At 63.0% G+C, this 23,138-nt stretch overlaps 5 protein-coding genes across 7 annotated transcripts; 4 read left to right on the top strand and 1 right to left on the bottom strand.

Moving 5' to 3' along the window:
* Positions 1–1,093: 1,093 nt before the first annotated feature.
* On the top strand, positions 1,094–5,685 carry LOC126645851 (translational activator of cytochrome c oxidase 1). Its single transcript, XM_050326666.1, has 5 exons — positions 1,094–1,221; positions 3,084–3,190; positions 3,288–3,421; positions 3,849–3,985; positions 5,352–5,685. Exons 1-5 carry the CDS (start codon positions 1,110–1,112, stop codon positions 5,558–5,560), a joined length of 699 nt encoding a protein of 232 aa, XP_050182623.1. The 5' UTR covers positions 1,094–1,109; the 3' UTR covers positions 5,561–5,685.
* Positions 5,686–6,484: 799 nt separating this feature from the next.
* On the bottom strand, positions 6,485–8,872 carry LOC126645850 (transforming growth factor beta regulator 1-like). The gene is made up of 3 exons (XM_050326665.1): positions 8,851–8,872; positions 7,083–7,399; positions 6,485–6,671 (listed from the first exon to the last, which is right to left on the bottom strand). Exons 2-3 carry the CDS (start codon positions 7,388–7,390, stop codon positions 6,485–6,487), a joined length of 495 nt encoding a protein of 164 aa, XP_050182622.1. The 5' UTR covers positions 7,391–7,399; positions 8,851–8,872.
* Positions 8,873–10,691: 1,819 nt separating this feature from the next.
* On the top strand, positions 10,692–11,772 carry LOC126645846 (zinc finger protein 668-like; the record flags this gene model as incomplete). Its single annotated transcript, XM_050326658.1, has 1 exon — positions 10,692–11,772. A coding segment is annotated over one exon (933 nt), but the record flags the coding sequence as incomplete, so codon positions are not given.
* Positions 11,773–11,800: 28 nt separating this feature from the next.
* On the top strand, positions 11,801–12,886 carry LOC126645848 (zinc finger protein 467-like). 3 transcript variants are annotated; one of them, XM_050326662.1, is made up of 2 exons: positions 11,801–12,376; positions 12,422–12,886. In XM_050326662.1, the coding sequence occupies exons 1-2, from the start codon at positions 12,321–12,323 to the stop codon at positions 12,858–12,860; spliced, it is 495 nt and encodes a 164-aa protein (XP_050182619.1). In that variant the 5' UTR covers positions 11,801–12,320; the 3' UTR covers positions 12,861–12,886. The 3 variants fall into 3 exon arrangements, with proteins under 3 accessions (XP_050182619.1, XP_050182620.1, XP_050182618.1); XM_050326663.1 differs by having other exon boundaries at positions 11,801–12,505; positions 12,593–12,886; XM_050326661.1 differs by having other exon boundaries at positions 11,801–12,886.
* Positions 12,887–14,443: 1,557 nt separating this feature from the next.
* Positions 14,444–22,430, top strand: LOC126645847 (syntaxin-1B-like). Its single transcript, XM_050326659.1, is given in 12 exon segments — positions 14,444–14,486; positions 16,050–16,124; positions 17,261–17,360; positions 18,230–18,301; positions 19,180–19,253; positions 19,924–20,032; positions 20,282–20,355; positions 21,146–21,283; positions 22,059–22,104; positions 22,107–22,136; positions 22,139–22,167; positions 22,337–22,430. Coding segments are annotated over 12 exon segments (858 nt in total). The 5' UTR covers positions 14,444–14,456; the 3' UTR covers positions 22,418–22,430.
* The last annotated feature ends 708 nt before the right edge of the window (positions 22,431–23,138 follow it).

Here is a 23,138-nt window from a genome sequence, read left to right as displayed (position 1 = left end):
CGTTACCGGGGTGTTTTTCGGGGGGGCGTGTCCACGGAAACGAGGCGATTACGTCACGCCACGAGTCCCAAAAAAGGGGGGGCGTGTCCATGCAAATCGCCCCTCCCCCCCCCGTTTCCCGTGACCCCCCGCGCGCGGAAGGGGCGGGTCCCGCCCATGGCTCCGCTCCGGGTCCCGCTCTTGGGGGGTCCCCGGGGGTCCCTCCCGGTGGGGGGAGGGGCAGGAGTGGGGGGAGGGACCCCCGTGCCGGGGTTTGGGGGTCCCCGCTGGCTCTCAGGTTTGGGGGGTCCCGTTCCCTGCGCGGGGGCTCCCCGCTTTGGGGGTGCGGGGTTTGGGGGGCTCCGGGGTTCCCTGCTCAGGAGGGGCTGGGGGCGGTTTTGGGGGGTCCTGCCCTGCCTGTTCCGGGGGAGGGCCCCGCAGGACCCTTTGGGGGCTCCCCGCCGTCCCCGGCTCGGGGGCTCGGGGTCCCCTGGTTTCGGGGGCCCTGCCGGACCCTTCTGGGAGCCCCCGGGGTCTCTGTTTTGGGGGTCCTGCCGGGGTCTCTGTCCTGGGGGCCCCGCAGGTCTTGTCCCAGGGGGTCCCTGCTGTCCCTGCAGGTCCTGGGGGTCCTCGCGTGCGGCCCCGTTTTGGGGGTCCCGCTGCTCCCCTTTCGGGGGTCCCCGGCGGACCCTTCTGGGAGTCCCGACGCCCCCGTCCCGGGGTCCCAGTTCCCCCTTTCGGGGGTCCCCGCCGGTGCCTTTGGGGGTCCCCGGTGCCCCCTCTCTGGGGCGGGGGTTCCCCGCCGCTCCCTTTGGGGTGTCCCAGCACCCCCTTTAGGGTCCCTCCCCGGCCCGGGGTCCCGCTGCTTCTCCGCCCTGGGGTCCCTGCTCCCCCTCGTGGGGCCCCCGCCGCTCCCTTTGGGGTGTCCCAGGTGCCCCCTGCCCCCTCCCGGGGTCCCCCGGCGCTCCCTTTGGGGTCCCCCTTCCTCCTCCTCCCCTCCCCTCCCCGCCATCGTGGGGTCGCTGCTGCTTCTCAACCCTGAGCGGGGGGTCGGGGTCCTTTGCCCCTCCCCCAGCGCCCCCACCCTGCCGGGGGCGCCCTGAACCCCTTTTTGGGGGTCCTGGCGCGCCATGGCCGGGCACAACCGCTGGTCCAAGGTGAGGAACGTGAAGGGCCCGCGGGACGCCGAGCGGAGCCGCCTCTTCCAGCGCCTCGGGCAGATGCTGCGCGCCGCCGCCAGAGGTGGCGTCATGTCGCGATAGAGGGGGCGCGATAGAGGGGCGGAGGGGACCAATAGACGGGCGGGGGGGGCGATAGAGGGTCAGAAGGACGGGCAGATGCCGCGCGCCGCCGCCAGAGGTGGCGTCATGTCGCGATAGAGGGGGCGATAGAGGGATGGAGGGGATGGAGAATATCGCGATAGACGGGCGGGGGGGGACGATAGAGGGTCAGAAGGACGGGCAGATCCTGTGTGTGGCCGCCAGAGGTAGCGACATGTCGCGATAGGGAGGGCGCGATAGAGGCACTGCGGGGTGGAGGGGATGGAGAATATCGCAATAGAGGGGTGTAGGGAGCGATAGAGGGACGGGGGGTGGAGGGGATGGAGAATATCGCGATAGAGGGGTGGGGGCGGCATAGAGGGTCAGAGGGACGGGCAGATGCTACACGCGGCCGCCAGAGGTGGCGTCATGTCGCGATCAGAGGGTGCGATAGAGGGATGGCGGAAGAGCAGATATCGCGATGAGGGGGAGTGGATATCACTGATAGGGGGCTGGGGGGGCTGTCACGATAGAGGGACAGGGGCCTGGAGGGCCAAAAATGGTCTCTCCCTCCTGTGGGGATTTGGGGAGGGGTCCCCGTGGGTTCTGGGAGGGGGTTCCCTCATCCTTTGGGATTTAGGGGAGGGTCTCCCATCCTGTAGGACCTGGGGGGGTCTCCTCCATCCTCTGGGACTCAGGGGGGGTCTCCCCTCACCCTTTGGGGTTTTTGGGTCTCCCCTCGCCCTCTGTGACTCAGGGGGGTCTCCCCTCACTCTCTGGGATTTGGGGGTCTCTTCCCCCCCCTCTAACCCCAATTTCCCCTCAGAGGGGGGCTCAGACCCCTCCCGGAACGCTGCCCTGGCTCAGGTGGTGGAGCAGTGTTTGGGGTTTCTGGGGGTCTCCCCTCACCCTCTGGGGTTTTTGGGGGTCCTCTGTGACTCAGGGGGGTCTCCCCTCACCCTCTGTGATTCAGGGGGGGTCTCCCCTCTCCTCTAACCCCAATTTCCCCTCAGAGGGGGGCTCGGACCCCTCCCGGAACGCTGCCCTGGCTCAGGTGGTGGAGCAGTGTTTGGGGTTTTTGGGGGTCCTCTGTGACTCAGGGGGGTCTCCCCTCACTCTCTGGGATTTGGGGGTCTCTTCCCCCCCTCTAACCCCAATTTCCCCTCAGAGGGGGGCCCGGACCCCTCCCGGAACGCTGCCCTGGCTCAGGTGGTGGAGCAGTGCCGAGCACAGACCCCTCACCCTTTGGGGTTTTTGGGGGTCTCCCCTCACCCTTTGGGGTTTTTGGGGGTCCTCTGGGATTTGGGGGTCTCTCCCTGCCCTCTAACCCCAATTTCCCCAGCAGAGGGGCCGGACTCCCTCCGGAGCGCTGCCCTGGCTCAGGTGGTGGAGCAGTGTTTGGGGTTTTTGGGGGTCCCCTGTGACTCAGGGGGGTCTCCCCTCACTCTCTGGGATTTGGGGGTCTCTCCCCACCCCTCTAACCCCCCAATTTCCCCTCAGAGGGGGGTCCAGACCCCTCCCGGAACGCTGCCCTGGCTCAGGTGGTGGAGCAGTGCCGAGCCTGGAACCCTCACTCACCCTTTGGGGTTTTTGGGTCTCCCCTCACTCTCTGTGACTCAGGGGGGGTCTCCCCTCACTCTCTGGGATTTGGGGGTCTCTCTCTCCCCTCTAACCCCCATTTCCCCTCAGAGGGGGGCTCAGACCCCTCCCGGAACGCTGCCCTGGCTCAGGTGGTGGAGCAGTGTTTGGGGTTTTTGGGGGGTCTCCCCTCACCCTTTGGGGTTTTTAGGGGTCCTGTGAGATTTGGGGGTCTCTCCCCCCCCTCTAACCCCAATTTCCCCTCAGAGGGGGGCTCAGACCCCTCCCGGAACGCTGCCCTGGCTCAGGTGGTGGAGCAGTGCCGAGCTCGGAACATGCCCAAGGCCAACATCGAGGCCGCCCTCAGGAGCGCCGTAGGTTCTTGGGGGGGGCTCTGGGAGGGCTCTGGGTGGTCCCCCCAGCCCTCCCCATGACCTGTTCTGTGTTTTTTCTCCTCTCCCACCCCCCCAGGAGCGCCAGGGCGGGGGGTCCCGGGTGCTGCTGGAGGCGCGAGGCCCGGGGGGCTCCGCGGTGCTGCTCGAGCTGCTCACGGACAACCCACGCAGGGCCCAGCACGAGATCAGGGCCCTGCTCGCCAGGAACGGGTCAGTGGGACCCCCAGGGACCCCCCAGGGTGGGCAGGGGGCACTCAGGGACCCCTGGGAGGGGTGGGAGGGGTTCCCAGGGGGTTGGAACCAATGGGAATTAGGAACGGGTCAGTGGGACCCCCAGGGTGGGCAGGGGGCACTCAGGGGACCCCCGGGGTGGGCAGGGGCACTCAGGGACCACCAGGGTGGGGAGGGGGCACTCAGGGACCACCAGGGACCCCTGGGAGGGGTGGGATGGGTGGGAGGGGTCCCCAGGGGGGGATGGAACCGGTGGGAATGGAGGGTCCTGCTCGCCAGGGACGGGGGAGGGACCCCCAGGATGGGGTGAGGGACCCCCATAATGAGCGAGGGACCCCCAGGGATGGTTGAGGGACCCTCCCCTCCCCAAATAACCCTCACTGTTGGGTGGGGGTCTCTCCCTCAGGGGGTCCCTGTGCGAGGGGTCCCGGCACGGCTTCGAGCCCACGGGGGTGGTGCGGGTGTCCCCCCGGGACGGGCGGGGCCGGGCGGTGTCCATGGAGGCGGCGCTGAGGCGGCGCTGGCGGCCGGAGCCCAGGACGTGACCCCGACCAGGAGGACGAGGAGGAGTGAGGAGCCCCCCTGAAGGTCTGGGGGGTTAAAGGGGGCTTGGGGGGTTTAGAGGGGTCTGGAGGGATAAAAAAGGGTCTGGGGGGATAAAAGGGGATTGGGGGAAGTCAAAGGGGGTTTGGGGAGGTTAAAGGGGGTCTGGGGGAGGTTAAAGGGGTCTGGGGGGATAAAAAGGGTCTGGGGGGATAAAGGGGATTGGGGCAGGTTAAAGGGGGTCTGGGGAGGGTTAAAGGGGTTTAGGGGAGGTTAAAGGGGGTCTGGGGGTGGTTAAAGGGGTTTGGGGGAGGTTAAAGAGGGGTCTGGGGAGGGTTAAAGAGGGGGTCTGGGGGTTAAAGGGGGTTTAGGGGAGGTTAAAGGGGGTCTGGGGGAGGTTAAAGGGGGTCTGGGGAGGTTAAAGGGGGTCTGGGGAGGTTAAAGGGGGTCTGGGGAGGTTAAAGGGGGTTTGGGGGGGTTAAAGGGGGTCTAGGGGGTTAAAGGGGGTCTGGGGGTGGTTAAAGGGGGTCTGGGGGTGCTCTGGGGGTTTGGGGAAGTTCAGGGGGGGTCACCATGGGGGGGTGGGGTCACAGCCAGGCTCGTTGTCCCCAACGATGCCCGGTCGTCCCTTGGCCAAGCCCAATGGTCACTGGTCATCCAGGGGTCACTGGTCATCCCTTGGCCACACCCAATGGTCATCCAAGGGTCACTGGTCATCCCTTGGCCACCACCAATGGTCATCCAGGGGTCAATGGTCATCCCTTGGCCACCACCAATGGTCACTGGTCATCCAGGGGTCACTGGTCATTCCTTGGCCACCCCGATGGCCAATGGTCATCCCTTGGCCACACCCAGTGGTCATCCAAGGGTCACTGGTCGTCCCTTGGCCACCACCAATGGTCACTGGTCATCCAAGGGTCACTGGTCATTCCTTGGCCACCCCGATGGCCAATGGTCATCCCTTGGCCACGCCCAGTGGTCACTGCTCATCCCTGTTGACCGTTGACCGTCCCCAACAACTGTTGGCCATGCCAGGGACCCCTGACCACCCCAACGACCCCTGACTGTCGCCAATGACCCCAGGCCACGCCCAATGACCGTTGGCCACCCCAATGACCACTGACCGTGCCTATTGACCCTTGACCACCCCAATGACCCCTGACCCTCCCCAATGACCCCTGACTGTCCCCAATGACCCCTGACCGTGCCTATTGGCCCCGACCACCCCCAATGACCACTGACCAGCCCAATGATGCTTGGCCAACCCTTGACCGCCCCAGTGACCCCTGACCGTCCCCAGTGACCCCTGACCATCCCCAGTGACCCCTGACCGTCCCCAGTGACCCCCGCCCTCCCCATTTCCCCCCCCTGCAGTTCGTGTGTGCCCCGTCGTCGCTGCGCAGTGTCCGGGAGGGCCTGGAGGCCGCGGGGCTGCGCCCGCTCTCGGCCGGGCTCGAGTACGTGCCGGTGGCGCCGGTGGCGCTGCCCGAGGGGCCGCGGGCGCAGGCGGAGCAGCTGCTGCAGGCCCTGGGCGACCACCCCGACGTCGTCCAGCTCTACCACAACATCCTCTAGGAAGCCCCCCGGGGCAGGGGGAGGTAAAAGAAAAGGGGGCATGGCCTGGGGGGCGAAACCCCGCCCACTTAGCCTGCCACGCCCCCCTCCCCCTCTCGATTTTAATAAACGCTCGTTTGGTTGTGGCTCCGCCCCCTCCCCCATTCAAACAACAGGGGTGGGCGGGGCTGTTTATTGGGGTGGGTGGGGTTTATTTGGGGTGGCAGGGCCATTTATTGGGGTGGGTGGGGTTTATTTGGGGTGGGCAGGGCCATTTATTGGAGTGGGCGGGGTTTATTGTGAGAGCATGGTTTATTGGGGTGGGTGGGGTTTATTTGGGGTGGGCGGGCCATTTATTGGGGTGGGCAGGGTTTATTTGGGGTGGGCGTGGTTTATTGGGGTGGGTGGGGTTTATTATTTGGGGTTGGCGGGGCCATTTATTTGGGTGGGCGGGGTTTATTGAGGTGAGCATGGTTTATTGGGGTGGGTGGGGTTTATTGGGGTGGGTGGGGCCATTTATTGGGGTGGGTGGGGTTTATTTGGGGTTGGCGGGGCCATTTATTGGAGTGGGTGGGGTTTATTGTGAGAGCATGGTTTATTCAGGTGGCGTGGTTTATTGGGGTGGGGGGTTTATTTGGGGTGGGCGGGGCTTATTTGGGGTGGGCAGGGTTTATTTGGGGTGGGCAGGGCCATTTATTGGGGTGGGGTGGGGTTTATTTGGGGTGGGCAGGGCCATTGGAGTGGGCGGGGCTTATTGTGAGGCATGGTTTATTCAGGTGAGCGTGGTTTATTGGGGTGGGTGTGGTTTATTTGGGGTGGGCGGGGTTTATTTGGGGTGGGCGGGGTTTATTGTGGAGAGCATGGTTTATTCAGGTGAGCGTGGTTTATTGTGGTGGGTGTGGTTTATTGGGGTGGGTGGGGTTTATTTGGGGTGGGCGGGGTCAGTCACTCATCAGAGCCCGCGGGGCTGCCCAGGAAGATGTCGGCGTAGCCGAAAGCCGGGGCGGCTCCTCCTCCTCCTCCTCCTTCCTCCTCCTCTTCCTCGTCCTCATCGTCCTCCTCCTCCTCGTCCTCATTGTCATCGTCCTCCTCTTCCTCCTCTTCCTCCTCCTCCTCCTCCTCGGGGGGCATCCTGGGGGGTGGCGGTGCCGGGGGGAGGGTCCTGTCGGGCCTCAGCTCCTCCCGCTCCTCCGGCGGCCTTGGCCTTGACCCCACTGGTCTCGTCCCAGTTGACCACTGGTCCTCCCTGGACCCCACTGGTCTCGTCCCAGTTGTCCATAAATCATCCCTGGAGCCCACTGGTTTCGTCCCAGTTGTCCATGAATCATCTCTGGACCCCACTGGTTTTGTCCCAGTTGTCCATAAATCGTCCCTGGACCCCACTGGTTTTGTCCCAGTTGGCCACTGGTCCTCCCTGGAACCAACTGGTTTCATCCCAGTTGGCCACTGGTCCTCCCTGGAACCAACTGGTCTCGTCCCAGTTGGCCACTGGTCCTCTCTGGACCCCGCTGGTCTCGCCCCGTGGCCCTCCCCCTCCCCCCACCTCCTGCCCTCGCCCCTCCCCCTTGCTGCCCCGCCCCTGCCTGCGCCGCGGCCCCTCGGCCGGGGGGTCCCTGCCCGGCCCCCCGGGGTTGGGGGGCTCGTCCCGGGGTCTGCGCGGGCGTGGAGGGCGCGGAGCCGGAGCAGGCGGGCCAGGAGGAAGCGGCGCTCGTGGCGCGCCCGCAGCCACTTGGCCTCCAGCCGGGCCACCTCGTCGCACAGGGCGCCGTTCTCCAGCACCAGCGCGCGAGCGGCGCGGCGCAGGCGCCGGTACTGCTGCCGGTACCGCTCGGCCGGGCGCGCCCGCGGCATCGCCGGGACCTGGGGGGGGAGAGTTGGGGGTGATCGGGGATGGGGCGGCCTTGGGGGGGGGAATTGACCCCAAAGCGGCCTTGGGTTGGATCAAATCGGCCTTGGATTGACCCAAATCGGTCTTGAATGGACCCAAATCGGCCTTGGGTTGGTAGAGATTGACCCAAATCGGCCTTGGGGGGGGGCAAATTGACCCCAATTGGCCTTGAATGGACCCAAATCGGCCTTGGGTGGGGGCAAATCGGCCTTGGGTGGACCCAAATCAGCCTTGGGTTGGCAGAGATTGACCCAAATCGGCCTTGAATGGACCCAAATTGGCCTTGGGGTGGTAGAGATTGACCCAAATCGGCCTTGGATTGACCCAAATCGGCCTTGAATAGACCCAAATTGGCCTTGGGGTGGGGGCAAATTGACCCAAATCGACCTTGAATGGACCCAAACCAGCCTTGGGTTGGCAGAGATTGACCCAAACCGGCCTTGAGTGGGGGTAAATTGACCCCAATCGGCCTTGAATGGACCCAAATCGGCCTTAGTTGGGTCAAAGCGGCCTTGAGTTGACCCAGATTGGCCTTGATTGGGTCAAATGTACCTTGGGTTGGGCCAAATCGGCCTTAGGTTGGCACAGGTTGAGCCAAATTGACCCAAATCCATCTTGGGTTGGTCCAAATCAGCCTTGGGTTGGCTCAGATTGAGCCAAATCCGCTTTGGGTTGACCCAAATCGGCCTCAGATTGACCCAAATTGGCCTCGGGTTGGTCGAGTCCAGATGGACACAAATCAGCCTTAAATTGACCCAAACTGAGCCAAGTTGAGACTGGATTGACCCAAATCGGCCTCGGATTGACCCAAATTGGCCTCAGATTGACCCAAATCGGCCTCGGATTGACCCAAATCCACCCCAAGTTGAGTCCAACCCAAACTGACCCAAACCAAAACTCAAACTGAGCTTGGATTGACCCAAATCGGCCAAAACCGAACCCAGAGTGACCCAAATCGGCCAAAATTGAGCCCAAATTGACCCAAATCGGCCAAAACCAAACCCAGAGTGACCCAAATCGGCCAAAATTGAGCCCAAATTGACCCAAAGTGAGCCCGGATTGACCCAAAGTTGAGTTCCAGAAGTTGCTTTTTTTGGGGAAAAAAAAAACCCCGCGAGAAATGGAGGAAAAATTGGGCCGGGAGAAAGAACTGGGGGGGGGAATCGCCAATTACCGGGGTAATTAATTAATGAACCCCGCCCACTCCCTTTAATTGACTCCCCCTCCCCCTCCCGCCGGGTTTTGGGGCGAAATGAGGCGATTTTGGGGTGAAATCTGGGGGTTTCAGGGGTGTTTGGGGGCAAAACGGGGGCGATTTTGGGGCAAAACCCGGGGAATTTGGGGGCGAAACCTGGGGATTTGGGGGCCAAACAGGGGGATTTGGGGCGGTTTTGGGGCCAAACGGGGGGTTTTGGGGACTCACCGGGACCGGAAGTGAGCGAAGGATCAGACCACGCCTTGCTTGTGACGTCACCGCCCTCCCCTCAGGCCCCGCCCTCGATTTGGAGGGGCCCCTTAAAACAAAAACCCAACGCGCCCCCAAAACGCCACCAAATCGCCTCGAACCCCTGCAGAAAATCCCCAAATCCCCCCAATCTCAAAACCCCCAAAAACCCCCAAAAATCCCTAAAACCGCCTTTGCCTCCTCCCCCTCCCCCTCTTTGTTCCGCCCGCGCCGGAAGCGCTTTAGCCACGCCCCTCCTCACGATTCCAGCCAATCGGCTTTGGACTTACAGCCCTCTCCGCCAATCAGCGCCGGGCCCACCCTGAAGCCCTGCCCCCGCCCCCTCCGGGTCCTAGAGCCGCCCGACGCCCCCCCAGGTAAGACCCCCAAAAACACCCCGAAAACACCCAAAATCGGGGGTTTCTCTCCCAAAATCGGGGTCTCCCCTTCCCCTGCCCCACCCCGACCCTTCCCCACCCCCAAAACGGCCCCTTGCGTGGGTGGGGCTGCGACCCCAAAGAAAGGGTGGAGACCCCGAAAACCCCGGAAACCCCTCGAAACTGGGGTTTCACCCCAAAAAATCCTAGTTTTCCTCCTCAAAATCAGGGTCTTCCCTCCCCCAAACGGCCCCTTCCAGGGGTGGGAAGGGGGCTTTGAGGACAAACCCCCGCCCCACAAAAACGGAGACACCCAGAACCCCCAAAATCCACCCGAACAGCCCTAAAAATTGAGGTTTCCTCCCAAAATCGGGGTGTTCCCTGACCTCCCTCCTCAAATCTGGGGACTCCCAAACCAACCAAAATTGGCAGTTTTTCCCCCAAAAATCGGGCTCCCAGTATCCCCCCATCTCCCATTAACCCTCGTTAGCCCCCAGTCCCCTCCCATTAAACCCCTCATTTCCCCTCCCCAGTTTCCCCCAGTAACCCCCAATTAGCCCTCCCAGTAATCCCCAGTAACCCACCAGTAGGTCCCCAGTACGCCCCAGTAACCTCCCAGTCCCTCCCAGTCCCCCTATTAACCCACCCAGTCCCCCCATTCCTCCCAGTAACCTCCCAGTCCCCCCATTAACCCTCCCAGTCCCTCCCAGTCCCTCCCAGTATCCCCCCTCCCCACACCTGACCACGCCCTTGCAGGGCCGCCATGGCCACACCTGGAGGGGCCACCGGGGCCTTGGGGACACCTGGAGGGGCCACCACGTCCCCAGACCCGCCTGGAGACGCCCCCAGCTCACCTGGAGGGGCCACCAGGGACTCACCTGGGACACCTGGAGGGGCCCTGAACTCACCTGGAGGGGCCACCACGGCCATGGACACACCTGGAGGCGCCACCAGGGACACACCTGAAGCACCTGAAGATGCCCCCAACTCCCCTGGAGGTGCAACCACCCCCCTGAACTCACCTGGAGGGGCCACCATGGGCACAGCTGAAGCACCTGGGGGGGCCACCACCCCCCCCAGCTCACCTGGAGGTGCCCCCGACTCACCTGGAGGGGCCACCAGGGACACACCTGGGACACCTGGAGGGGCCACCACTGCCCTGAACCCACCTGGAGATGCCCTCGTGTCCCCCCAAAACTCCCCTGGAGGGGCCACCACCGGCCCAAACTCACCTGGAGGGGACACCGGGAGTGTCCCCGACTCCCCTGGGGGTGCCTCCCCCCTCCCTGGAGGAGCCTCCCCTTCCTCCCCTCCCCTGGGGTGCCTCCCCACCTCCCCCCCGGGGCGCCTCCCCACCTCCCCTCCCCGGGTCTGCCCCCCGCCCCTCCCCGCCGTTCGCGTGCCCGTTGTGCCCGAAGGCGTTCCCGTCGTGGGCCAAGCTGACGATCCACCGGCGGGCGCACACGGGCGACGCCCCTCGCCTGCCCCGAGTGCCCCAAGGCCTTCGCCGACCCCTCTGCCTTCCGCAAGCACCTGCGGGGCCACGCGGGGCTGCGGCCGCACCGCTGCGGCGCCTGCCCCAAGGCCTACGCCGAGCGCAAGGACCTGCGCAACCACCAGCGCTGCCACACGGGCGAGCGGCCCTTCCTGTGCGCCGACTGCGGCAAGAGCTTCGGCCGCTCGTCGTCGCTGGCCTGCCACCGCCGCATCCACGCCGCCGCCAAGCCCTTCCCCTGCGCCGCCTGCGGCAAGGCCTTCACGCAGCTCTCGTCCTTCCAGAGCCACCGGCGCGTGCACACCGGCGAGCGCCCCTTCCTGTGCCCGCAGTGCGGCCGCACCTTCGCCGACCCCTCCAGCTTCCGGCGCCACCAGCGCGCCCACCAGGGCCTCAAGCCGTGCCGCTGCGGCGACTGCGGCAAGGCCTTCCGGCAGCCGGCCGACCTGGCCGTGCACCGGCGCACCCACACGGGCGAGCGGCCCTGGCGCTGCGGCGACTGCGGCAAGGGCTTCGTGGCCTCCTGGGACCTGAAGCGGCACCGCCTGACGCACTCCGGGGAGCGGCCCTGGCGCTGCGGCGACTGCGGCAAGGGCTTCGGCGAGCGCGCCGCGCTGGGCAAGCACCGGCGCACGCACTCCGGGGAGCGCCCCTTCGCCTGCGCCAGCTGCGGGAAGGGCTTCGGCGGCGCCTCCGGGCTGCGCAAGCACGAGAGGACGCACGGCCGCGGGGACGGGCGCGGCGCGGGCGGGGCGGGAGCGCAGCGCGGGGGGGGACGCGGCCGGGGGGGACCCCGGGGCGGAGGAGGCCTGCGGGGCAACCGGTGCGGCCGCCGGAGGAAGGGGGGGCAATATGGCCGCCCCCAGTGTGGTATCTGCTGATATGGCCACCCCTGGTGTGGTATGTGCTGATATGGCCACCAATATGGCCACCCCCGGTGTGGTGCCCGCCAATATGGCCACCCCCGGTGTGGTATGTGCTGATATGGCCACCAATATGGCCACCCCCGGTGTGGTGCCCGCCAATATGGCCGCCGGCGTAAGGGGGGCCAATATGGCCGCCCCCAGTGGGGTGCCCGCCAATATGGCCACCAATATGGCTGCCCCCGGTGTGATTCCCGCCAATATGGCTGCCGGAGGAAGGGGGGACAATATGGCCACCAATATGGCCACCCCCAGTGTGATTCCCGCCAATATGGCCGGCAGCGTAAGGGGGGACAATATGGCCGCCCCTGGTGTGGCACCTGCCAATATGGCCACCAATATGGCCGCCCCCAGTGTGGTGCCCGCCAATATGGCCGCTCAATATGGAGGGGTTAATATGGCCCCCGCCAGTATGGCCACCCCCAGCGGGGAAAACGACCCCAATATGGCCCCCACAAGCGAGGCCAACCCCGGTCTGGGGGTCCCCGTGGGAGGAACCAACATGGCCGCCCCCAATATGGCGGCCGCCGCAGGGGAGGCCAATGTGGCCCCCGGAAGTGTGGCCGTCACCGGTATGGCCCCCCTTGGGGGAAGCAACATGGCCACCTTTGGGGGAAACAGCAGGGGAGGGGGGACCCCAGCAGGGGGTCCAACATGGCCGTGAGGGGAGCCAACATGGCCCCCACCAACATGGCCACCACCAACATGGCCCCCACCAACATGGCCACCACCAACATGGCCACCACCAACATGGCACCCACTAACATGGCGCCCTCCAACATGGCGGTCACCAACATGGCCGCCCCCATTGGGGAATCCAACATGGCCTCCAACATGGCCTCCAACATGGCACCCACCAACATGGCACCCACCAACATGGCGCCCTCAAACATGGCCACCTCCATGTTGGTGGAATCCAACATGGCCTCCAACATGGCACCCTCCAATATGGCCCCCACCAACATGGCTGCCAACATGGCCGCCCCCAGTGGGGAATCCAACATGGCCGCCCCCAGTGGGGAATCCAACATGGCCGCCCCCATTGGGGAATCCAACATGGTCGCCCCTTCGGGGCCCCGCCCCTTCCCCTGCCCCGTCTGTGGGCGGAGCTTCGCCTCGGGGGCGGGGCTGAGGCGGCACCAGCGCCGTCACGGCCCCGCCCCCTCCCCGGCAGCCACGCCCCTATCGCGATAGCCACGCTCCTCTGTAGTGACCACGCCCCCGGGGTGGAGGGTGGGGGCGGGGGTTTGTGGGGGTGGGGACTGGTTGTGGCCACGCCCCCTTTTTGGTGACGTCAGAAATAAAGGATGATTCGAGTCGGGATTTGGGGTCTTTGGGGGGGGAGGGAGAGACCCCAAAACAGCCCAAAATCACCCCAAAACCACCCCAGAAACCCCACCGGGGACCCCCTAAAATACCCCAGAAACCCCAGCCGGGACCTCAAAATACCCCAAAATCACTCCAGAAACCCCAGCCGGGACCCCAAAATCACCCCCAAAATCACCCCAAAACTCCCACCTGGGACCCCCAAAAATACCCCAGAAACCCCACCTGGGACCCCAAAATCACCCCAAAACACCCCAGAAACCCCACCTGGGACCCCAAAATACCCCCAAAATACCCTAAACACTCCCAGAAAACCCCACCCGGGACCCCCAAAATACCCCAAAAACACCCCAGAAACCCCACCCGGGACCCCCAAAAACACCCAAAAATACCCCAGAAAACCCACCCGGGACCCCCAAAATTCACCCGAGGACCCCGAAATGTCCCCCAAAGCCTCTCCTGGGACCCCCCAAAATATCCCAAATCCCCCCCGGGACTCCCAAAATACCCCAAAAATACCCCAGAAACCCCATCCAGGACCCCCAAAATACCCCAAATCCCCGGACCCCCTAAAATACCCCCAAAACCCTCCTGGGACTCCCCAAAATGCCCCCAAAATCCCCGGACCCTCTAAAATTCCCTGGGACCCCGAAAATCCCTGAGGGATTCTGCCCTGTCCCCTCAAACGCCCAAAATCCCTTGGCGGGGGGTCCGGGCACCCCAAACCCCCCACCCCAGAGTCTCTCCGTGGGAGACCCCAGACCCCCAAAATCCTCAAAGCCCCCAAAATCCTCTGGGAAGGGTCCTGGACCCCAAAACCCCCCAAGGAAGGTCAGGACCCCCAAAATCCCCTTGAGAGGATCCAAACCCCAAAATCCCCCGGTGGAGTCCGAACTCCCAAAATCCCCAGGAGGGTCCAGGACCCCCAAATCCCCCTGAGGAGGATCCGGACCCCCAAATCCCCTGAGAGGGTCCGGGACCCCAAAATCGCCTGGAAGGATCTGAAACCCCAAAACCCCTTTGAGGAGGGTCCGGACCCCCAAAATCCCCTTGAGGAGGATCCGAATCCCCAAACCCCCTGAGGGGGTCCGGGACCCCAAACCCCCCTAGGAGGCGCTCCCAAATCCCCCCCGGGGAGGGTCCGGGACCCCCAAACCCCCCCAAGGAGGGTCCGGGACCCCCCAAAATCCGTCCCCGCTCAAACCCCGCCCCTCCCCGTCTCGAGCCCTCCCCCGCAGCCTGCAGCCCCCTTTGCGCAGCCTCCTCCCCCTCCCTCTCCCTCCTCCTCCCCTTCTCCTCCTCCCCCTCCGCAGCCGCAGCCGGCCTGCCGCAGCCCCCGGACGGTCAAACCCCTCCCTCCTCCCCCAAAAACGCCACCAGGGGGTCCTGGGCCGACCCCCGGGCCTCCGGGAGACCCTCTCTCCTCCCCCCCCAAAAATCAGGCACCCCCACACCCCTCCCACCATGAAGGACCGGACTCAGGAGCTTCGCAGCGTGAGCGGGGGAGGGAGGGGAGGGGGGAGGTTTTTGGGAGGGGGTTGGTTTTGGGGAGGGGGGTCGAGGGGATTTGGGGGCGCTGGAGATGCCTCGAGGGCTTTTTTTGGGGGGTCGTCCTGGTGTGGGGGAGGGGGTGGTCTGTGGGGGGAGGGGATGCTCGGGGGGTTTGGGGGTTTTGGGGGTTTTGGGGGTTTGGGAGGTTTGGGGATTTGGGGTCTCGGGTGCAGAAGACTCTGGGGGTCTGAGGGGCTGCGAGGGGTCCTTTTTGGGGGGTCTGAGGTGCAGGGGATGCTCTGGGGGTTGGGGGTCTGGTGGGAGCTTTTGGGGGATTAGAGGGAATTTGGGGGATCTTGGGAGGGGGTTGGGAGGTTTTAGGGGATTTGGGGATTTTGGGAGGTTGGGAGGTTTTAGGGGATTTGGGGCATTTTGGGGTTGGGGTCTCGGGCTGCAGGAGATGCTCCGGGGCCAGTGAGGGGGACTTTTGGGGGGGTGTCTGGGGTGCAGGGATGCTCTGAGGGGGGTTTGGGGGAGTTTTGGGGGGTTTGGGGGTTTTGGGGTCCCTGGTGCAGGAGAAGCTCTGGGGCTGGAGGGGGTCTTTTAAGGGGGTCTCTGGGGTGCAGGGGATGCTCTGAGAGGTCCTGGAGGGAGTTTTTTGGGGGTTGAGGGTTTGGGGGATATTGGGGGTTTTGGGGCTGTTTGGGGGAAGGGACTCTGGGGGCAGAGGGGCTTTGGGGGCTGCCCTGGGGTCTCTGAGGGGGCTCTGGGGTGCAGGAGATTTTGGGGGCTCCGAGGGGGTCTCGGGGGTTTTGGGGCCTTGGGGGAATTTGGGGGTCTGGGAGGTTCTCGGGGGTCGCTTTGGGGTCCCGGGGGGGTCCCGGGGGGGTCATTTGGGGTCAGTTGGGGTCGCTGGGGGGGTCTCGGGGTCCCCCCCAGGGGGCGGAGCCTCAGCCCTTTTGGGGAGGGGGTCACCCCCGGGCTCAGCCAATCAGCTTCGGGCACCCCCTGCTGGCTCCGCCCCTTATGCAAATCACCCCAGAGCGGGCGGCCAATGAGCGGCTCTATGCAAATGAGGCATGCAAATGAGACAGGGCTGAGGCAGCCAATCAGGAGGCAGCAGGGGGTGGGGGAAGCACGGGTGGGGCGGGGTTATGCAAATGAGCAGTTGATTATCTCATTGATGGGCAGGGTTATGCAAATGAGATAAGAACGCAAATTGTTTAGGGGTGTGAATATGCAAATGAGCTGCTAATTAGTTGTTTGTGGTGGTGGTGTTATGCAAATGAGGAATAGTTTATGTTTCTTGTGTGGGCGGGGTTATGCAAATTAGCAATGGGTAGACGATAATTTAGGGCTGTGCTTTATGCAAATTAGCAGATAATGATTGACTCTCATGGGTGGGGTTATGCAAATGAGGTATTGACCACAGGGGGCGTGGTTATGCAAATAAAAGCCCACACCTCCCACTCCAACCACTTTGACCAATCAGAGCACGGGGATGGGGGGAGGGGGCGTGGCTTGGGTGGAGGCCCCGCCCCCTCCCCATGAGAGCGCCCCCTGCAGGCCAAGGACAGCGACGACGAGGACGAGGTGGTGACAGTGGACAGGGACCACTTCATGGACGAGTTCTTCGAGCAGGTGGGGCCAAAAAACCCCCCCGGGACCCCCAGAACAGGAACCGGCACCCCCCGAAACCCCCAGGCCCAAAACAGCCCCAGAACACCCCAAAAACACCCTCAAAAACTCACAAAACCAGCCCCAAAACGCACCGAAACAGCCCCAAAACACCCCAAAAACCCCCTCCAAAATCCACCAAAACAGCCCCAAAAACCCCCCCAAAACTCACAAAAACAGCCCCAAAACACCCCAAAAACACTTCCAAATCTACCAAACAGCCCCAAAAACCCCCCCAAAACTCACAAAAACAGCCCCAAAACACCCCAAAAATCCCCTCCAAAACGCACCAAAACAGCCCCAAAAATACCCCAAAAAAACCCCAAAACTCACAAAAACAGCCCTAAAACACCCTAAAAAACACCTCCAAAAAACACCTCCAAAACGCACCAAAACAGCCCCAAAACACCCCAAAAAAACCCCAAAAAACACCTCCAAAATCCACCAAAACCTCCACCAAAATGCACCCAAAAAACGATCACCACAAACACCCCCAAAATCTGCCCCAAAAATCAACCCCCCGGACCCCCTTGTGGGACCCCCTAACAGGATCTCCTCAGACCCTCCAAAATCCCCCTCTGGAACCCCCAAAATCCCCTGAGCCCCCAAATCCCCCTGGAACCCCTAAAATCCCCCCTGGAACCCCCTAAAATCCCCCCCTGGAACCCCCAAAATCCTTCCTGGAATCCCCAAAATCCCCTGGAACCCCCCAAAATCCCCCTGAGCCCCCCAAAATCCCCCTGGAACCCCCAAAATCCCCCTGGAGCCCCAAAATCCCCCTGGAACCCCAAAATCCCCTGGAACCCCCAAAATCCCCCTGGAACCCCAAAATCCTTCCTGAACCCCAAAATCCCCTGGAATCCCCAAAATCCTTCCTGTAATCCCCAAAATCCCCTGGAACCCCAAAATCCCTCCTGTAATCCCCAAAATCCCCCTGGAACCCCAAAATCTCCCTGGAACCCCCAAAATCCCCTGGAAACCCCAAAACTCCCTCCAGTCCCCCCAAAACTCCACCCAAAAGCCCCCAAACAACTCCAGGACCCCTAAGTCCTACTCCAAACCCTCAACCCCCCAAATCTCTCAAACTCCCAAACCCCCAGGTGGAGGAGATCCGGGGGTGCATCGAGAAGCTGTCGGAGGACGTGGAGCAGGTGAAGAAGCAGCACAGCGCCATCCTGGCAGCCCCCAACCCTGATGAGAGTGAGTCTGGGGGTTTGGGGGTTTGGGGTTTGGGGATGAGACCTCCACAGCGCCATCCTGGCAGCCCCCAACCCTGATGAGAGTGAGTGGGGGTCCCACAGGGGGTTTGGGGGACCCTAGAGGGGTCTTGGGGGCAGCATGCCATCCTGGCAGCCCCCAACCCTGATGAGAGTGGGAGTCTGGGGGTCTCACAGGGGTTTGGGGGCACAGCGCCATCCTGGCAGCCCCCAACCCCGATGAGAGTGAGTCTGGGGGGTTTGGGGGTTTGGGGGTGGGAATCCCCACAGCGCCATCCTGGCAGCCCCCAACCCTGATGAGAGTGAGTCTGGGGGTCTCACAGGGGGTTTGGGGGCACAGCGCCATCCTGGCAGCCCCAACCCCGATGAGAGTGAGTCTGGGGGTTTGGGGGGATTTGGGGGTATTTGGGGGTAGGATACCCCACAGCGCCATCCTGGCAGCCCCCAACCCCGATGAGAGGAGTGGGGGCACGGGGGGCACAGGGGTCTTGGGGGGGTCTGGGGTTTGGGACCCCGGGAGGATCGGGAGACCCCAAATTGGGGGCAGGTTGGAATGGGGAACACCAAGGGTGGTCACTGCGGGTCCTGATGACTCCCCAGACCCTCAGGGGCGATTTTGGGGGTCCCAGGGGGTCTTTGGGTGGGGGTCCCAGAGGGGTCCTGGGGGTTTTGGGGGAGTGGGACCCCGGGGAGGGTCTGGGTGGGATGGGGGGTCCCATGGGGTGGGGGGCACCACGAGGTGCCACCACTCTGGGGACATTTTGGGGTCTGACACAGTTTGGGGGTCCTGGGGGTCTGACCAGATGGGGAACCCCTGAACCCCCTGACCCCCCAAAACTCCCCTTTCCCCAGAGACCAAACAGGAGCTCGAGGACCTCCGGCCGACATCAGAAAACGCGAACAAAGTCCGGTCCAAATTGAAAGGTGACCCCAAAAACACCCCTGGGACCCCCTAAAATCACCCTGGGACCCCCCCAAAAACACCCCAGCACCCCCCCAAATCACCCCCAGCACCCCCAAAAATCACCCCCAGCACCCCCCAAAATCACCCCCCAGCACCCCCAAATCACCCCTGGGACCCCCAAAATCACCCCCTGGGACCCCCTCAAAACACCCCCTGGGACCCCCAAAATCACCCCCAGCACCCCAAAATCACCCCCAGCACCCCCAAAATCACCCCCAGCACCCCAAAAACACCCCTGGGACCCCCAAAATCACCCCCCAGCACCCCCAAAATCACCCCAGCACCCCCAAAATCAGCCCCAGAACCCCCAAAAATCACCCCAGCACCCCCCAAAAACACCCCTGGGACCTCCCCAAAATCACCCCCAGCACCCCCAAAACCCCAGACCCAAAACAGCCCCGAAAACACCCAAAACCCTCCCCAAAACCAGTCCCAAATCTCTCCCCAAAAAGGGACCCCCAAAATCACCCCTGACCCCCAGATCACCCCAGGACCCCCAAAAATCACCCCTGACACCCAAATTCCCCTTGGGGTCCCCAAAATCCACCCCGTTCCCCTTGGGATCCCAAAAGCCCCTCCAGGACCCCCCAAAATCCCCCTGACACCCAAACACCCCCTAGGACCCCCAGATCACCCCTTGACTCCCAGATCACCCCCAGGATCCCCCAAAATCACCCCCTGACACCCAAACACCCCAGGACCCCCAGATTCCCCCTGGAACCCTCCAGAACCCCCAAAATCCCCCAGATCTTGTGGGGAGGGGCGGGGTCGGGGCTGGCCACACCCCTGTGGGAGGGGCGGGGCGATGACCCCTCCCCACCCCGCCCCTCCCCCCCAGCCATCGAGCAGAGCATCGAGCAGGAGGAGGGGCTGAACCGCTCCTCGGCCGACCTGCGCATCCGCAAGACACAGGTACGGCCTTCGGCCTCATCATCACCCTCATCATCATCATCACCCTCATCATCACCCTCACCTTCATCCTCATCTTCATCCTCACCTTCATCCTCATCTTCATCCTCACCTTCCTCTTCATCCTCACCCTCATCCTCATTGCCTTCATCTTCGCCAGCTTCATCAGCTTCATCCTCATCCTCATCGGCTTCATCACCTTCATCTTCATCATCCACATCGCCTTCATCCTCGCCGGCCTCATCCTCATCACCCTCGCCATCGTCTTCCATCATCTTCACCATCATCATCATCATCATCATCACCTTCATCGTTGTCTTCATCGTCTTCATTGGCTTCGTCTTCATCAGGTTCATCTTCATCATCATCATCATCCCCATCATCTTCCTCTTCATCCCATGGCCCTTCATCGTCTCCACCTCCACCATTGCCGCCTTCATCATCATCATCATCTTCATCATCCTCCTCCTCCTCACCTTCACCTCCACCATCACAGCCTTCATCCTCATCACCTTCATCATTGCCATCATCCTCCTCCTCCTCCTCACCTTCACCTCCCCCATCGCCGCCTCTGCCGCTCTCCTCGCCATTTCCTTTTTTCCCTCTGATCGCTTCCCGGCGGCATCTTCGCCGCCTCTCTCTCCTCCTCCCTCGCTGACGCGAGCCCCCGCAGCACTCGACGCTGTCGCGGAAGTTCGTGGAGGTGATGACCGAGTACAACGCGACGCAGTCCAAGTACCGCGACCGCTGCAAGGACCGCATCCAGCGCCAGCTGGAGATCAGTACGGGGCGGGGCCTGCGGGGGCGGGGCCTGTGGGGGCGGGGGCTGAGGTCACCACCACCCTCCGCATCCAGCGCCAGCTGGAGATCAGTACGGGGCGGGGCCGGGGGCGGGGCCCGTGGTGGCGGGGCTGGGGGTCACCACCACTCTCCGCATCCAGCGCCAGCTGGAGATCAGTACGGGGCGGGGCCGGGGGGCGGGGCCTGTGGGGGCGGGGCTGAGGGTCACCACCACCCCTCCCCCCCCCCAGCCGGAAGGACCACCACGAACGAGGAGCTGGAGGACATGCTGGAGAGCGGGAAGTTGGCCATCTTCACCGACGATGTACGCGGGGGCGGCGGGGGCCAACAGGGGCATCTGGAACCCAATGGGGGCACCCTGAACCCAATGGGGTCACCCAGAACCCAATGGGGTCACCCAGAACCCAACGGGGCAGCTGGGACACAACGGGGTCACCCAGAACCCACCAGGGCAACTGGGACCCAATGGGGGCATCTGGAACCCAATGGGGTCACCCAAAACCCAATGGGGGCATCTGGAACCCAATGGGGCAACTGGGACCCAACGGGGGCACCCAGAACCCAACAGGGGCATCTGGAACCCAATGGGGACACCCAGAACCCAACGGGGGCACCCTGAACCCAACAGGGGCATCTGGAACCCAATGGGGTCACCCAAAACCCAATGGGGTCACCCAGAACCCAATGGGGGCACCCAGAACCCAATGGGGGCACCCAAAACCCAATTGGGCCACCAAGACCTTGTTGGGGCCAACAAGACCTCAATAGGTTCACCCACCATGCAATGGGGTCACCCAGAACCCAACGGGGTCACCCAGAACTCACCAGGGACACCCAGAACCCAACGGGGGCACCCAGAACCCAACGGGGTCACCCAGAACTCACCAGGGACACCCAGAACCCAACGGGGTCACCCAGAACCCAACGGGGCCACCAAGACCCCAAAGGGACCACCAAGCCCCCGTTGGGTGCCCTCAATGTCCCCCCCCAAAAGATGCCCCAAATCCTCGATACCGGGAGGTCCCCCCCGAGCTCGGGGGTACCCGGAGGTCCCCCCTGAGCCCCCCCGGGCGTGTCCCCTCCCTCCCCCCCAGATCAAGATGGACTCGCAGATGACCAAACAGGCGCTGAACGAGATCGAGACGCGGCACAACGAGATCATCAAACTGGAGACGAGCATCAGGGAGCTGCACGACATGTTCGTGGACATGGCCATGCTGGTGGAGAGCCAGGTGGGGGAGGGGACACCCCGGGGGGAAGGGACACCCTGGGGGGAAGGGACACCCCGGGGGGAGGGGACACACCCTGGGGGGAAGGGTAGGACATGGTGGGATTGAATTGGGGCAGGGTTGGGTCATTTAGGGGCCATCAAAGGTCACCAAGAACCCCCCCCCGAAGGTCACCCAAAAAAAAGGGCAATTAAAACCCATCAAAGGTCAATTAAAACCCATCGAGGGTCAATTAAAACCCATCGAGGGTCAATTAAAACTCATCGAGGGTCAATTAAAACCCATCAAGGGTCAAACCCATTGAGGGTCAACTAAAACCCATTGAAGATCAATTAAAATCCATCAAGGGTCAATTAAAACCCATGGAGGGTCAATTAAAACCCATTGAGGGTCAATTAAAACCCACTGAGGGTCAACTAAAACTCATCGAGGGTCAATTAAAACCAATTAAGGGTCAATTAAAACCCATTGAGGGTCAACTAAAACCCATTGAAGATCAATTAAAACCCATCAAGGGTCAATTAAAACCCATTGAGGGTCAACTAAAACCCATTGAAGATCAATTAAAACCCATGGAGGGTCAACTAAAACCCATCAAATGTCAATTAAAACCCACTAAGGGTCAATTAAATCCCATTAAGGGTCACCTGGCACCCCTCCCAAAGATCACCTGGAACCCACCAAGGCCCCGCAGAATCCACCAAAACTCCCCCAAAACCCACTGAAAGTCCCCCAAAGCCCCCAGACCCCCCCAAGTCACCCCTAGCCCTCCCCCCAGGGCGAGATGATCGACCGCATCGAGTACAACGTGGAGCACTCGGTCGATGCATCGAGCGCGCCGTGTCCGACACCAAAAAGCCGTAAAGTACCAGAGCAAAGCCCGGAGGGTGAGTTGCGAGGGCAGGGGGGATCTGGGGGGGTTTGGGGCGCTGGGCGTGGCCAGGGCGTGGGGGTGGTAACTCTCCTTCTTCTCTCTCTTCCCCTCCCCTTTCCCGTTCCCTCCCCCTCCCCGCTGCCGGGACGCCCAAATTTTGGGGCTTTTGCGGGCGCCGGCAGAAGAAAATCATGATCATCATCTGCTGCGTGGTGCTGGGGGTGGTCTTGGCCTCCTCCATCGGGGGCACCCTGGGCTTGTAGGGCCCTCCTCCCCACCCCCACCCCCAGAGGGCGTGGCAGCCATGCGCCCCTCCCCCATCCCGCCCCCCAGGCCCCGCCCCTCCTCGTTAATTAACGCCTAAAATTGCCAATAAATCAAGAGACGAAATTGTTCATGCGAACGGACAAACCAGCACGTGGTCCAATCACCCGCCGGCCCGCCCCTCGGCCCCGCCCCTCCCCTCCTCCTCCCCTCCCCGGCCGTGCCCGGCCCCAGCGTCGGCAAATCCGAGCGGCTCCTCGGCCTCCATCCATCCCATCCTGCCCCGCCCCACCATCACCCACCACCCGGGGGTAAGGGGGAGGGCCTTGGGAGAGGTGGGTGGGTCATGGGGTCTGAGGGGTGCACCAAGAGGGGTCTTGGGTTGGGTTAAATTGGGTTGGGTGGGTTGGGTTGGGTTTAGTTGGGATGGGTTGAGTTGGGTTGGGTTGAATCAGTTGAGTTGGGTTGGGTTAATTTGAGTTGGGATGGGTTGAGTTGGGTTGGGTTGAATGGGTTGAGTGGGGTTGGGTTCAATGGAGTTGGGTTGGGTTGGGTTGGTTGGGTTGAGCTGGGATGGGTTGAGTTGGGTAGAGTTGACTTGGGTTGGGTTGGTTGGGTTGAGTTCGGTTGGTTGGGTTGGTTGGGTTGAGCTGGGTTGGGATGAGTTGGGTAGAGTTGGGTTGGGTTGGTTGAGTTGGGTTGAGCTGGGTTGGGTTGAGT

Source organism: Myiozetetes cayanensis, unplaced genomic scaffold, assembly GCF_022539395.1.
Source record: "Myiozetetes cayanensis isolate MyiCay16 unplaced genomic scaffold, myiCay2020 scf319, whole genome shotgun sequence".
NCBI classification, from domain to species: Eukaryota; Metazoa; Chordata; class Aves; order Passeriformes; family Tyrannidae; genus Myiozetetes; species Myiozetetes cayanensis.
This window is presented reverse-complemented; position numbering and strand designations above follow the sequence as displayed.

What these genes read in the sequence shown, in the direction of transcription:
- LOC126645851 (XM_050326666.1), top strand. Translation starts at nt 1,110, where the DNA reads ATGGCCGGGCACAACCGCTGGTCCAAGGTGAGGAACGTGAAGGGCCCG. An exon ending in AGGCCGCCCTCAGGAGCGCC is followed by an intron (nt 3,191 to 3,287) that starts GTAGGTTCTTGG and finishes CCACCCCCCCAG; the next exon opens with GAGCGCCAGGGCGGGGGGTC. An exon ending in GCGGCCGGAGCCCAGGACGT is followed by an intron (nt 3,986 to 5,351) that starts GACCCCGACCAG and finishes CCCATTTCCCCC; the next exon opens with CCCTGCAGTTCGTGTGTGCC.
- LOC126645850 (XM_050326665.1), bottom strand. Translation starts at nt 7,390, where the DNA reads ATGCCGCGGGCGCGCCCGGCCGAGCGGTACCGGCAGCAGTACCGGCGC. An exon ending in GGGAGGGGCGAGGGCAGGAG is followed by an intron (nt 6,672 to 7,082) that starts GTGGGGGGAGGG and finishes GCCACCCCCCAG; the next exon opens with GATGCCCCCCGAGGAGGAGG.
- LOC126645848 (XM_050326661.1), top strand. Translation starts at nt 12,321, where the DNA reads ATGGCCGTGAGGGGAGCCAACATGGCCCCCACCAACATGGCCACCACC.